General features: G+C 45.5%; 1 protein-coding gene and 1 pseudogene across 1 annotated transcript; one reads left to right on the top strand and one right to left on the bottom strand.

Moving 5' to 3' along the window:
• Positions 1-4,931: 4,931 nt before the first annotated feature.
• Positions 4,932-6,732, bottom strand: LOC123152852 (uncharacterized). Its single transcript, XM_044572261.1, has 3 exons — positions 6,664-6,732; positions 5,765-5,802; positions 4,932-5,641 (listed from the first exon to the last, which is right to left on the bottom strand). The coding sequence occupies exons 1-3, from the start codon at positions 6,730-6,732 to the stop codon at positions 5,170-5,172; spliced, it is 579 nt and encodes a 192-aa protein (XP_044428196.1). The 3' UTR covers positions 4,932-5,169.
• A 4,352-nt stretch (positions 6,733-11,084) lies between these two features.
• LOC123152851 (putative disease resistance protein RGA3) lies at positions 11,085-13,974 on the top strand (annotated as a pseudogene).
• Positions 13,975-15,707: the final 1,733 nt, after the last annotated feature.

Here is a 15,707-nt window from a genome sequence, read left to right as displayed (position 1 = left end):
CGTGCTCCTCCTCGCCCTGGAGCACCTCGACGTTCTTGCGGATCAGCGCCGCTTCCACCTGCGCCCCGGTCATCCTCGCCGCCGGGCCATGGGGGCGTCCCATGTGCTCGTCCTCACGCTGCGCGCTGGCCGAGCAGTGGTTCATGCTGGCCCCGCTCCTGAAACACACAGGATCGATCGATGCTGCCATGAATGAGTGGTAGTTCTACTTGTAGGCGGCAAAAAAAGAAGGTGGCAAGTGGCAACGCCGAGCAATGAACAGGATGAAGCTGGTTACCTGGAGGAGGCAAGAAGTAGCGTCGGCCTGGCCTGGTTCTGGCCGGGCACCCGGCGGCCGGGAGCGGTCAGTGCTCGTGCAGCCATGGTCGAAACAGCAGAGCAGCTCTCTCTCAGATCGGTGGAGTTCCCTTCCCTCCTTGTAGCTCAATACAGAGAGAGAGAGGGGACAAAACAGAGCAGGAGCAGTACGAATGCGAGCTTATCCGCTCTGTGGTCTGAGCCTGAGATTGAGTTCTGTTAGTAGTAATCTTGACATGCATAGATTGTTAGCCGCATGCATACAGGAGCATGGATCACGGTCAGTTAGCCGGACCATATTCAGTTGGTTGGCTGGCATGATGTGTCCAAGTTGTTGGCTAGCTTTGTGCATGGAGTTGTGAGTGGATTCGGTCATTAGAGGATAACCACCACGATGGAGTAATGGCCGGCGTGTTGGCCGGATCGTGCGTGCATGGTTGCATGCAAGTTAGTTGGATTAGTAGGAGTTAGCAGCCGAGTGTGGCGGCTGGCCAGTGCGTGTGTGAGTCTTCTGTACTGGTATTTAAGGTGATCAGGTGAATGAGAAAAAGCAACCGAGAGGGCTGGGCAAAAATGTAGTGTTTGTGTGACCAAGGAGGAGAGCTCTCGGCAAAGCTGGTGCTGGTGTCTTCCTTGCCGTGTGCGTGTATATGTGTTGAGTTTTCTTATCATGTGTGTGTTCTTAAGAAAAACTACAAGTAAGAGTTGTGTGAAGAAGAAGAAGAAACGGCCGAGAAGGCGGCGCCAACAAGTTCTTCCTCCCTTCCCTGAACCTCGGTGAGCGGTGGCCTATTTATGTACTTCCCCGATGCAGTACAGGTGCCGGACAAGTACCAGTGGCAAGAGAGCGCGGGCCGCGGCGCGGGTCGCCGCGCCATTGACGAGACAGGGCAGAGCTGATGGTCGGCGATGCATGCGGTGGAAGGAAAAGCCATTGAGGTGGGATAATTAAAGAGCAGGAGCGGTGGCCTTTTTAATGCATTTTCTTACTTCATATTATAATATGTTCTAAAGTTTTGATATTTATATTTATTCATGGACGGAGGGAGTATGCTTGATCAAGTTTTTAAAAAAATATTAATATTAATAATATCAAATTTGTAGTATTTGATCCATCATGAAAAGTATATTTGTATTTATTTTATCTGTATTGCGGATGATGATATTGAATTCTATAATATTGGTCAGATATATACTCCCTCGTTTGTAGTGTTTCTAGAGGTTTTAATATGACCTGAAGAGCGAGACCTTCTGTGAGAGGGAGCCAGGGCTTCGCCTCCTCCTCCAAGAAAGAAAGTTAGGATTCGTGCCTCTAGCCGGCGTCGTCGCAGGTCCGCCTCGTCTTCAGTGGCCCTAGGGCGATGGAGGCGCGGTGGATCCTGATAAGGGCCGACGAGAGGGTTTCATTTTTAGTCGTTTTTTTCAATCTTGTTAGGGTTTGTGTCCTACTTAGGAAGGCGAGACGGTTGTGGCTTCCTGAAGATGGAATAAAGGTCTCCCCGCCTAGCCCCCGTTCCGACGGTGCGTCTAGCATCGTTGGTGGGCATGTGGAGGTGTTTTTTTTAGAAAAGGAGGATGACCCCCGGCCTCTGCATCTGGGCGATGCATACAGCCACTTTGTTAATTATTCTCACAAGACCAAAGTCATACAACAGTAAGACTAAAGCCGCCGTCTAAGCAACAAACTGTCGCTACACTATCCAGTTGATGAAGGGGCGCATATAGCCTAGACCTAATACCGAAGAGACATCGCAGCCAAGCCTAACATCTAAGACCTGAGACCCCAACCTAGCCACTTGCCTGGTCTGGGGCACACACTGGTCCGGCGTGCTCTTAGAGGTCGCCGCCGCCAACCGCCGCCGCTCCATCTTCAGAACTATACTGATGCATCAATCTTGTGTATCCGGCAGATCTATCTTTGGTGAATTTGCTCGGATCTTGTCGTTGTTCGTCTACGTTCGTGTGTTCGGTTTGGATCCTTCCGATCTATATTATTTTTCATCGGCGGCGGTTGCTGTTCTGGGGTGCTGATCCTATGAGGCCTTAGCACAACGACTTCCCGACTGTCTACTACAACAAGTTGTGCCCGGCTCCGGCGATGGAGGGGCGATGACGGCGGCGCGCCTTCGGTTCACTTCGGTGCTTGTAGTTGTTGCTAGGTGGTCTACGGATCTGGATGTAATTTTTACTTCTGGTGTTCGTTGTACTGTCATGATTGAAGATGAATAGATTGAAAGTTTTTCCAAAAAAAAATATGAACTACATAGGATGTATATAGACTTATTTTAAAGTGTAGATTCGCTTATTTTACTCTGTATGTAGTTCATATTGGAATCTGTAAAAAAGGGGCTTATATTTAGAAACAGAGAGAGTATATATTTGACTTTCACACAAACTGATGCACCTAATATTATGGAATGGAGAAAATATAACAAACACAGTGGACCCTACCGATTAAAAACCAGAGAACGAATTTTGAAAAATGAGAACACATATACCAATTTAAAATTTATGAAATCTAACCGACTAAACTTCTCAGTTGTATATCCAACATATTTGCATCTATAAGTTTAGGGCATACTATCCGATTGCATTGGTTACTTCACCACGACACATTCTATCGAAGAACATATGAAAGGAGCAAATATACATAATACACATCAAAGGTATTTGAAATCATCATTTGTACCTCCATAAATTCGTGGGGAGCACCACAGTTAAGTTGATAAACAAAGCCTAGGAATTCGCGACTACCCCTAGATTTGAGTGAAGTGCATGTGAGACAAATATACGAAACACAAGTGTGGAGCTCCTAAGTACCACTCCACATGTTTAAGTTTATCAAATCTCTCTCGATGTAGATAACTCTTGGAGATCAGGGTAACTAAACTTAATATCTAAAATAAGACAACTAAACAGGGTAAACACAAAAATCGAGAATGAGCAATATATATACATGTGGCTCTAGTGGACGCTAACCCATCACTATATTTTCATTAAAGAAGTCGTCACTATATATGATAGACTGAGTTTGGAATGGCTCCATTTTTCATGGCTAGTGCCAAACATTCCGCTTAGTTTTTCTTATTTACATCTGCCATGTGTGCTACAAATGTCTACAACTACACCACTCATGGTAGAATTAAATGATCACAATAGTTGGCATGTGATGTTTGGTGCAGCAATGGTGATGTCTTCGGGAAAAAAAGCACGATGTTGGTAACTGGTCGACCTCGTTTATTGGACAGATAGCGGATTCTATTAACTTGGTAGGGGTGGAAGGAGGATGAAAAAGCGTGGGAGGAGAGCACCATTCGCATACAGGGTTAATGACATTCACAGTGACATAAAGCGATCTAGTGGGGAATGGGATGTATTGGAAATTCAAGTTAGGGACACATCAATCAACGAAGTCCGGCAAGGAATAGTGAAACTAGTTAGAACTTTCACAGTTGTGTCTCTCATTACTTTAATGGGGTAACACTCGCAGGGTTTATGCTCAGTCAGTGCAATCCAACTGAGCAGCTTCTGCTATAAGAGTGTGTAAGAATGTTCTGAAACATCGACAGGGATAATTATGTAATTATGTTTGTCATTACTCTGCTGGTATAATTGGAGTATGGCAATATTGTGTACTCAATTTATTGCCTGATGGTTCACTATTGCTGTTAGCCACTAATGCTCTGTTTATCTTTGAGACAGCTGTATGCTTTGTTGCTTCTGCCCAGTTTGTGCTTCAAATCCTGAAACTGATCACTGGAACTGTCAATTTCAGTGTGCTACACATTGCTGATTTTGAATGTTTGATTTTTGGTGTTCCATTCATGTGCTTTCCTTCCGAACATCCGAATCCTGATTTCTTCAAATTTTGCCAAATCTTAATGTCTTATCTCCAAACAGTCCTGTCTGTTAATGAATTGTTTCTTATTGTAGGCCCAGACATTACAGATTTGCATATAAAGTATGTAATTTTAGATGATTTCTGAGCATTACACAGCTGCATAGAATCTTTTGTTTTGTTTCTTGTATTTCCATATGTATATGGTGTACAGACAAAATGTAGCATATGTTCCCTGAAAGTGACTAAATACATACTGATTATTAGTGAAGTAAACCGAGAGCCTGTGACATACAGGAAACATGCATTGCTTGATTGGTTGATGTACAATGGCTGTGGGTTGTCCCCAGTCCCCAGCATGTTCTCCTGGTGTCTCCGTCGGCTGAAGGTGTTGATGCATATGGCTGCTGTTTGGTTATCTGGAGCAGAGCAACTTCTGCTGTAAGAATTTTCTGAGGATGCTTTTAAGTGTAGAAGAGCAAAAAACATGTACCGAGTAATTATTCTAGCATGACTAGAACTGTTAATTCCTACAATTATTTATTTATTTTGGAAGACGACCGGTAATTTTAACTGACCTGATTTCTAATGTTGATTTTTTGGTGTTGCAGCAGTTAATGATTTTGGGTCTAGCATTTGGTTTGAATGTGCATTGCCTCCTCTATCCCAATTCTAATTTCTTTGAATTTTTTCGCCCCCTTATTCTGAGGATGGTGTCTGCAGAGTCCGACTGTTCATCAATTCCGGTGCTGAGTGCTCGACTATAGGCCAGGTTCTGGGCATTGCTAGCCTTTACTGAAAGCTAACAAAAAGGTTTCTTTTGTTTTATCATCTTGTTTATTGATATCAAACTAATTATCACAACTGCCGTAGATCAGTACGCAAGCAGGTGAAGGAGTCTAGCACGAGATGCGTCCATGGGATTTATTCTAACTATTGATTCTACCACGGAGTCTGACAGAGACACACTTTGCTAGCTTACTGAAACTCTACTAGTACATGCACTCTGCCTCTGATCGATGCACCAGGTAATCCTAGTTGTTGCTGCCGCCGTTGGCATCGGTGAGGTCCATGGCGGGCCTCTCCACGTCCTCCATCTCCTCCTCCCGCACGAACACCGCCTGGTCCAGCTCCAGCACCGACGCCGTCGACCCACCCGGAGTGGCGCCTCCGTACAGGTGCGGTGTGGCGGGATGAGCGCCGCCGCAGTGGTCGTCAGCGTCAGCATTGGCATCGGCGGGGACGAAGACGCCCGTGCCCTGGTCAGGCACCCACGACGCGTCCTCGCCGCCGTCCAGGTCCAGCGCGCCCTCGCCGATGGTGTCGTCCGGCAGCACCGTGGCGAGGTGCTCCTCCTCCTCGCCCTGGAGCACCTCGACGTTCTTGCGGTTCAGCGCGGCCTCCACCTGCGCCCCGGTCATCGCCTCCGCCGCCGGACCATGGGCGTCCCCGCGCTCGTCCTCACGCTGCGCGCTGGCCGAGGAGTGGTTCATGCTGGCCCCGCTCCTGAAACAGAAACACACAGGATCGATCGATGCTGCCATGAATGAGCGGTAGTTCTACTTCTAGTTCTAGGCAGCAAGAAGAGAAGATGGCAACGCAGAGCAAGCAGCAGGGTAAGCTGATTACCTGGAGGAGGCAAGAAGAGGCGTGGGCCTGGTCTGGCTCTGGCAGCGGTCAGCGCTCGTGCAGGTGCAGCCATGGTCGAAACGGCAGCAGCTTCAGATCGGTGGAGTTCCCTTCCCTCCTTGTGTGAGCTCAATACGGAGAGAACACGAGCAGAGCAGGAGCAGTACGAGTTTGAGCTTATCCGCCCTGTGATCTGGGCCTGAGACCGAGTTCTTCCTCCGTCCCTGAACCTCGGTGAGCGGTGGCCTATTTATTTACCGCCCCCGATGCAGGGGCGGTGCGGCGTGGCGACAGGGCAGAGCAGAGGAGAAGCACGCCGCAGCTGCATGCGACCGTCCTTTTCGTCGGACAGAGGCACACACGAAATCTTTGCTTTTATTCCAGCACCGATGCTTTCTCAGGGATATTTCCAACATTTTCTTTATTGTTGCTCCCTTGGTTTCAGAATATAGTGAGTAGTATTATAATTTTTCAAAATTTAAACATAATTATGTATGTCTGATTATGTTTTTTAATATTAATATTAATGTCAAATTTGTATCATTAGATTTGTATGAAAAATATTTTCGTATTTTATTTGTTTGTAAAGCCATGCACCTAATATTCTGAAACGGGGGAAGTGTAATAAACCTCATTGAACTTTGTTGATTAAAACCATAGAATAAATTCAGAAAATTGAGCACATATACCAACTTAAAATCAGATGCACATGTTCCATCATAATATATAAGAACTCTAAACGACCAAGATCCAGTCATCTATTCAATATATTTGCAACTAGTATAATTTTAAGGGCATACTATCCAACTTTATCGGTTTCTTTTTTTTGCGAGGAAATTTCTGATCTATTCATGTTCGATCATGGCAGTACAACGAATACCAGAAATAATAAAAATTACATCCAGATCCGTAAACCTCCTAGCCACGACTATCAGCACTGAAGCGAGCAGAAAGCACGCCGTTGTCATTGCCCCTCCATCGCCGGAGTCGGGCACAACTTGTTGTAGTAGACAGTCGAGAAGTCGTCGTGCTAAGGCCCCGTAGTATCAGCGCACCAGAACAGCAACCGCCACAGATGAAGAATAATGTAGATCAGAAAAATCCAATTCGAAGACAAACGAACATAGACGAACAACGACAAGATCCGAACAAATCCACAAAAGATAGATCCGCTGGAGACACACCTCCACACGTCCACCAACGGTGCTAGACGCACCGCCGAAACGGGCGCTAGACGGGAAGACCTTTATTCCATCTTCAGGGAGCCGCCACCGTCTCGTCTTTCTGAGCAATAAACAAACCCTAGCAAATCTAAAAGAAACAACTAAAAACGGAGCCCTCCCGCCGGCCTTTGCCAAGATCCACCGCGCCCCGATGGCCCTAGGGCCACCGGAGAGGAGGCGGACATACATTCCATTGAAGAAACTTTCTTGAACACAGTACAGACGCAAGTGCTCATATATATACGCATACACTCATCCATATGAACGCATGCTCTATCCTATCAGCACGGGACATCTCCTCCCACTAAACACGCATCGCTGGAAATTCTAAAATAAATCCAGGATAAATGCAAGCACCAAGATTTGGATCCTAGTGGGCTGGGGATACCATTGTCCTTCTAACCATCCAACCACAGATTGGTTCGCTTTGATCGAAGAAACTGGAACATACACAGGGAGCAAAGATATGTAATACACATCAAAGCTATTCCAAATCATCAGCTTAGGGATGTAAACTGGGTTCCAATTAATCCCGGTTAAGCCCATTTATGGTCTAACAGTTCAATAAAGGGCTTTTGGAGAGCGGGGATGAACTAAACGGCACTTGTGGGCGCTGTTTATTTGTCATTACATTCCTACATCAGTTGTGCCTCCAACTTTTAAGCATAATTTCAAGACTGCATGAACATATTACTCTTACTACCCCAACAAAAGAAATCTCATAATATGATTATCTAAATAATATGTTTCAAAAGAGAAATTATAATATTATTTGTTTGTGTTCTATAAATATACTTCAATAGATACTATTCATCAGTTATATCTCAGGAGCCATATCAATATTCAAATCATCAGAATTATATCTTGTCATCCAAGTTGGCAAAAAATATACTTTAATCTTTATGGCCTACTGACCGTACTTCCTATGTTACTATCTCTATAGTGAGAAGTAATATATGTGTGGTAACATGCAACACTTCATTTATTAGGTTATAGACTCATCTTGCCTTGATATGTATGATGTTACTCATACTACTAGTAACTAGCTATGTTACCACATGCCTCTTTTTCTTCATTTATTACTTGACATATTATCTATTTTATTTAGATATGTGTGATGTTACTATCTATGTTACCCCACTGTGGGTAGTCTAATGAAACAATTAACCTTCTCTGTCTCCGGCGAAGCAGACCATGTACTAGCTAGCCACATGGAGCCTATCATAGGCCGACACGTGTTCTGAAACCGAATTCTTTGGCAGATTCAGCGAAAAGAAACTGCACCTAAACCACATTCGTCGACACTCGACAGCAGACATCCCAGCAAGAAAATCCCAGCAAATCACGAAACAACATTGATGCAAAAGCAAAGCAGAGGCAGCCGTCCGACCTCCCGAAAAGGGATGAAAATCTTGTGTATTGTCTATCTGGCAAAAATTTACCAAGTGGTAAACAAAAGGAAAGATCAGCAAGTCTTTGACCAAATAGCATCAGCCTCAGCAACGAGCACCATCTGTGGAGAACAAAGAGTAGAGAAGCCTCTAGAGATTAGCCATGAGACCTTTCTGGCTCCCTGATGATCTAAAATAAAAAATTAGCCAGGAGATGCTAGCTATCAAGTGAGCTAAAGGCACAGCAGCTGCAGCAGCTGTACACCAAGAGGACATCTGGATCCTACTCTAGAGCAAAGCTAGAGGAAGGGTCTGAAAGATTCTAAAACATACAAATCCTTTCTTTCAAGGCACATATTCGGATGCTGCGACAAGCTAAGAGCGAAAGTTAACACATCATGCCGATCCGTGCAAAGATGGCAAAATATACATCAGGTTCTGTTCAGTTCAGACAAAATAATAGCACCTGTCCATGTGCTACTTGCTGATGAAGCTCCATCAGGGAATGGAAGGGTATTGTTTGGCTGAGAGAGTTGTGCACCAATCCGAGCTTCATACTCATCTTAAGCAAACTCTCAGTTTAGTATCAGCAAACTGAAGGTGTTGTGAACATAAATATAATCACTCTGTTACTTGTATTGTATAAACCTACTATCTTTGATCAGCCAACAACAACGCTTGTGCATTGTTTCCTTCCTGGAGGCGTTGCTTTTGGAGAACCTTCTTTCTAGTCCGGATATTGTCTTTGGTGGTGGTTAGAGTGCTGCTACTGCGGGTGATTGATGACCGTGGCAGGGTCGTTTTTTCTATTTTTCCTTTTTTTAATTTTCTTTTTTGGCTGTGTACATCCGAAATGTTTTTACGCATCTTGTTGATCTAGAGGCTGGGTGATATCTACTTGATATTAATATATTCCCCTTTCAAAAAAATGTCATTAAATCATAGTTTCCATGGAAATGGCAAAATTAATTATGGGTTATTTAGATGGAACCTACAGCAACATGCCCAATCATCTTGAGGGGGTAAAATACGACATGGAACCTCACGATTCAAAAGTTCGCAACAAAAGGGCAAGTTAAACTCGAGGAAAGCGAAACCTCAAGGGTCCAGACACACCGGAAACAAGCAGTTCAAACTTGAACATCAGACGGCCCTGAATCACTTAACTTCACTGGAAGGCCCTTTCTGGGTGAATTGCATCGATTTTGGAATGATGACGGAAGTCCAGCTGGCATAACTTCAGCTCTCAGACCAGCACCTCTCAAGGTTCGGACGACCTCCTTGTGCACCAGAGCGTTTCCTTCCGGCGTCAGATGCAGTCCATCACTAGGAGTTGAAACGAAAACAGTTATTTTGTTAAGGCATCAGAAAGAGCGAATGCAGTAATGTATATTTCTGACGAAGCTTATGTTCATATGTACAGCTAACAAACAGCCACCTGTGAGGTCTCCAACAACTAGGATGCTTTGTTGACAACTTTCATTGGAAGGACTTTTAGTTAAATTAAGTTTTCCCAGTTCCCAAGTCTTGCCTTGTCAGCCTTGTCTTGTTTTCATGAGCAGCGCTGCTACACGGACGACAAATTCACGGCCGACGCCTGCACGATCCTACTTGGCAGCATCAAAAGCTAGCGTGCATGCATGAATCGTTGCTGGGGGAGGATGCATCGTTCGCAGATCGTGCGTGCAGCGTCGTGTGTAAAGCAGTTTCGTTTCATGAGAAAAATTCAACCGATTAAAATCAATAATATTTTGAAATAGAGAACCTGAGTATAAATATATATTTGAAACAAAATGATAAGAGAGAAAATTTAAATGTTGTATTGAGATGAAATGTCAGAATGAAAATAATTTGAAGGACTGATACTTCATATTACCCAAAAATAATAATATTCAGAAATATAACACTGAAGTAAATTCACCTCAGTATGCCTAGTTTAACTAAGACATAACTTACATTCATTTTTTAACAATGCAACACAATTAACTATATGACAGACGAGAGAACTTGAAGTCAATGCTGCTGTAATACATTAACATTGATATTTCCTATCCAATAGTTGACGGGTCAGCATCATTTGTGACAAGCACCAAATTTATTAACCATTTTCTAATGCTGAGGTCATTAGTTTGAACAAGCCCTTCTGTGTAACAATATCATGTTGTATAATAGTAGGTGTCAATTGCTTGAAAAGAGGCACATCATGTGTCTCTGTTTGAAAAAAAAACAATAGTAGGTGTTGATTCATCAGACTTTCCTTGAAGCTGAATGTTTAAGTCATATACACGGCATTGAATTGTTTACTAGTGGGACAAAGTGTATGCCTGAAGCATATTGCTGATAGCTACTAGGATAGCTAGCTCAGTCTTCTTCCTCCCTGTATCCCCGCTCTCCTCCTGAACTGAAAACACCATGCCATGGCCACTACTTGGCCTGTTGCCGGGACTGGCTGGGGCATTGGCCTGTCCTTCTTAATTCTCACACCCATCATCGCCTTTTACAGTTTTACCTGCCCAAAATCCTATCCAGATATTCCGGAGACGACATTAACGAGGCACGGCAGAAGCTCCAGGAGCTGGAGATCCACACCATCCCGGAACTGAAGAAGACGCTGCGGGAGGTGGAGGAACAGAGGATGCTGCAGGCAGCGATGAAAGAGACATCTGATGCATGACGCGCTCGACAAGATGGTGGTCTGGCTGAGGCATGCCCAGTAGGCAGTATGAAGCGGAAGACATCCTCGATCTGATTGATTATCACAAGACCGAGAGGAAGTTTGTCCTTAAATCGCATGGCAGCAGCTGGCCGCATCGCCTACATGGCACTGTGTCCACCTGCAACATGAGCTGCACAGGGATTGCACTTGCACATATAATCTGGCAGGGATCAGCTTGGCTACTGCAGTTGGTGCGGAAGAGCTCCTTGAGTAGGTTTTCATTCCTCCACAGGTCAGATGATGTACTTCCGGTGACGACCAGTGCCACGCCGTCGCCCTCCGATGAGACAGTTCCGGCGGCTACCAGTGCTGCACCCAAGTTCTGCTGCAGCTCCATATTCTACTGGTTCCTTGATGCGGGTGCCCGCATTTACCGAAACTGGTTTTCTGACGTGGTTGGCATCACTGGCTACAAGGTACCCAAATTCTTTACCCACTCCTCATACACCCTCTAAATTTGCTCTTAGTCACCTATCTTTTAATAGATAGAATAACTATTTGACTGGCACCCACATTTGATATTGTACTTCTTGCAGGAGAATGCCACTGAGTTGGATTATGTCCTTCTTAGTGTCTCAAGACGGAACCTGAAGGAAAGAATAGAGAAAGTACAAAAAAACATCAGTTTAGTGCATCTCTTGGTAGCAAGCAAGAGCGCAGCGAATGATATTGTTAACATGCACAGGAGAAAAATTACATCATGTAGCAGCAAGAGGGAGGTATTTGGTCGAGACATATTGCTTACTGATATCATGGTGAGACACCACCTAATAGTATAGCACTGAGCTCCAGTAGCAATAAATGTTACTCCGTGATTGGCATATATGGCGTTGCAGGGTCAGGGAAGACTACCCTGGCTCGATATGTACTGGATCATGTAAAGGAGTACTATGCTGAACATTTTGACACCCTCATGTGCATTCATGTTACCGAGACTTTTACTGTGGATGATATATTTCATGACATGCTGGAGCAGATTACCAAACATAGAAACTCTAACACATTAAGTTGCCAAGAGCTGAAAAAGAAGTTGAAGCAGAATTTGAGAGGGAAACGTTTCTTTTTGATATTGGATGATGTTTGGGTGAAGGGCAACAATTACCAGGAACTGAAGGAGCTATGCTCTCCATTTGATGTTGGGATGAAAGGAAGCAAAATTCTGGCGACTGCTCGAAGAGAAGATGCAATTCGAGCTCTAGGTGCCAATGGACTTATTGCAATATCTGATTTGGATGAGGACCAATACTTCAGAATGTTCATGCATTACGCACTGAATGGTTTAAGTGTTGATGATCGAGAATTTGAACCAATTGGGAGAAAGATTGCGGTGAAGCTACACAGATCACCTATTACAGCAGCAGTAGTGGGAGGACAGCTTCATGGACAAACCATCGCATTTTGGAAAACAACTGCAACACTTGATGTGTTGAATGACACCATGGGAGCTCTTAGGTGGAGCTATATGCAACTTGATATGGACATCAGGCGATGCTTTGAATACTGCAATATTTTCCCTAGAAGATTCAAACTTGAAAAGGACAAATTAGTTCACCTGTGGATAGACATAGCGCAAGGGTTTGTGAAGACCGGTCGTGAAACAACGGATATGGAAGATGTAGCTGAAAGGTACATTCATGAGTTACAGTCATGCTCATTTCTGCAACCAGAAGAAACTGGGTACTTTTCAATTCATGACTTGGTGCATGAATTAGCACAGACGATCGCCGGAAGTGATTCCTTCAGAATCGAGAATGCAAGTTGGCAGAGAGAAGAAATGGAAGTAGATGTCCCTACAGATGCTCGACATCTTTTTGTTCAGAAATACGACGGAGATTTGATTTCTAAGAAGATCCTTCAAATGGAAAATTTACGCACACTGATCTTTTATACTGTTGGGCGTGCGCCGGTTGAGGAAAAAGTCATTGAGAGTATATTCAAGAGGCTACAGAAATTGCGGGTACTTGCCATAACTTTGAGTTCAGAACATCATGGTCGATACATTAAGAAACCCGACAAGATCTCAGTCTCAGAATCTATCAGTCAGTTAAAGCATCTACGCTATCTCGCTATACGGGCAAAAGTGGCGTGCAGGATAATTTTACCAAGCACACTAGCTAAACTTTACCATATCCAGATGCTAGATTTTGGTAACTGTGAAAGAATGGAATTGCCCACTGCTGACCTTATCAGTATGCGGCGTTTATTGTTGCCATTGACAGGCGTGAAATTTCCTAACCTAGGCAGGTCAAAATTGCTCCAAACGCTACCAGGCTTCACTGTAAGGGATGAACAAGGGTGTGAGTTAAAGCAACTGAGGGACCTAAACAAGCTTCGCAGCAGTCTGTGGATCAGGGGGCTTGAAAATGTTCAGACCAAGAAGGAAGCTCTCGAAGCCAATCTTGCTGCCAAGGAAAGGCTCACACAAGTGTCACTCGAGTGGCGTGCTAATAGGAGCTGCAATCCAGAAGTTCAAGCAGATGTACTCGAGTGTCTTTGTCCTCCCACATCACTTACAAAACTGAATATCATGAACTACAAAGGCTCGAGTTACCCAAAATGGATGGTGTGCAAGCAGAACGGCGGTCCAAAGGACCTGAAAGAACTTCGGCTCACTGGGTGGAACCTCTTCTTTGTTCGCTAGATCTTTGGAACTGTGGATGGGACGCCTTGCCAGGCAATATGGAGCACCTCACATCGCTAAAGAGACTGGTGATGTACAAATGCTTGAATATCCTGTCTCTTCCAACATTGCCCCAGTCTCTCGAGAGGTTTCTACTCCGCAAGTGCAACGATGGGTTCATGAAGTCTTGTCTAACAATCGGTCATCCAAACTGGGAAAAGATTGAGCACATTCCTGAGAAAACAATCGCAGACAAGTAAGATAAGAAGGCAATTCCCTTTGCTGCCTTCCTTTTTCTATTTTGTATCCATAAAGTGTGGTTTCTTAGATTTGGACCTGTTTACACTTGCTAATTACCCCATTTGTTAATTTATTTTACCCTACTTAATAGGATGTGGACAGATCTCTGATCCCCTACCTACTGATAAAAAGGGACCGTGATATGAAAGCAGTTCTTAAGCATAGTTCTTTTTTTTTGAACCGGGCATGCCCCTTTCCATTTAAGATAAACGGAAATACAACAGTCTCCGATACATCCAGGTAGCAAGGAAAGAGAAGCAGCGAGTTCAACGCACTGCCAAGAAACCCACTGTGCTCGCCCGTCATCGAAACGAGCACCATGGGACGAAAACCTGACAGCACCTACTTAGTTTGGGTCTAGCTATTACAGACCAGGGGAGAAAAGGCATAAACACGAGGTGCCAAAGGAACAAGGCGGTTCATGAAGACAGTGAAGGCAATGTTGAGCCATGTCCGCCGTTCAGATCCTACGCAAGAACTGCAGCTTGCCTGACCGCTTGCTGGACGTGTACTACACTTTTTTGCTGTCTAGAAAGACAACCCTGTGGATTTTATTTGTACTACACCTCATATTTTTTTCCGCGTGTAAGAAATATGAAGACAGTAAAAGAGGAAGCATCTGCGTTGCACTAACCGGATCGAGGATCTGTCACACCTGCATCACCAGTGGTGGATGCAGTCGACGCGTGACGTGGGACCCAGCTGCCAGTTGGCATTGGTCCACTTGTAAGCACAGCATCGGGCGTGTGCGGCTGGGTTATAAGCCAGCGGTAGCTAGCAGTAGCAGGCAGGCATGATTTTATCTGAACCGATTCCTCACCTAACCTCTGTATTCTCACCTTCCTTGGCAAGAAAGCTTTCTTCCCAAGTCTGAACTCATCCCCTTTTCCCTTCCGATCCGATCTGAGATGATGAGTTCGTGACAATTTGGTACTCGGAGCCACTTTTTTCCCCACCAGCTTTCGCTCCACCGCGCCCCCTTTTCCGTTCATTTCCCTGGCCGTAACATCCACCACGTGGGGTGTGGTCTTGCTCCGGCGAGATCCGCACAAAATTCCCCGTGGGGTTGGCCGGAGTTAGAGCGAGGCAACGACACCTTCGTCCAAGCCTTCTGCTCAAACACGCCACATCCTCAACGCCATGGCGGAATCCTCCGCCGAGCTCAAATCCATGATCCAGTCCCTCCTGACGAGATTCGACGACAGCAAGCGTGACGACGACAAGCAACTCGAGGCGCAGCTCGCGTTCAACACGCAAGTCGCCTCCGATCTGGCGCATCTGCGCAAGCAGCTAGATCTCACGCAGGCGGATGTCGATGACGTGCGGCAACACCGCGACCCGCCACCATCTCCGACAGCGGAAGCGCGCCCTCGACAGCCAGCTCATGGTGCGCACGACGGCGAGCCGCAAGGGTCGTCGGTCACGTCGCTCGAGCACCCGCACAAGCCGCTTCCGCACGACCCTCCACCTCATCTCAGCGACGGTGGGCCGCCGCTGCTGCCCACTCAAGGCGTTCCGCTGTTCGCGGGCACGGGCCAGACGGCGGCGCAAGTACCAGCGCGCGGTGTCCACCATGACCACGGGCAGGAGTACGCCGTCAAGCCGCCCAAGCACGACTTTCCGCACTTCGATGGCGAGGCACCCATGCTCTGGATCGATCGCTGCCTCGCCTACTTCGACTTGTACCGAATCC

Source organism: Triticum aestivum, chromosome 7A (genome assembly GCF_018294505.1).
Source record: "Triticum aestivum cultivar Chinese Spring chromosome 7A, IWGSC CS RefSeq v2.1, whole genome shotgun sequence".
In the NCBI taxonomy this organism is placed as follows: Eukaryota; Viridiplantae; Streptophyta; class Magnoliopsida; order Poales; family Poaceae; genus Triticum; species Triticum aestivum.
This window is presented reverse-complemented; position numbering and strand designations above follow the sequence as displayed.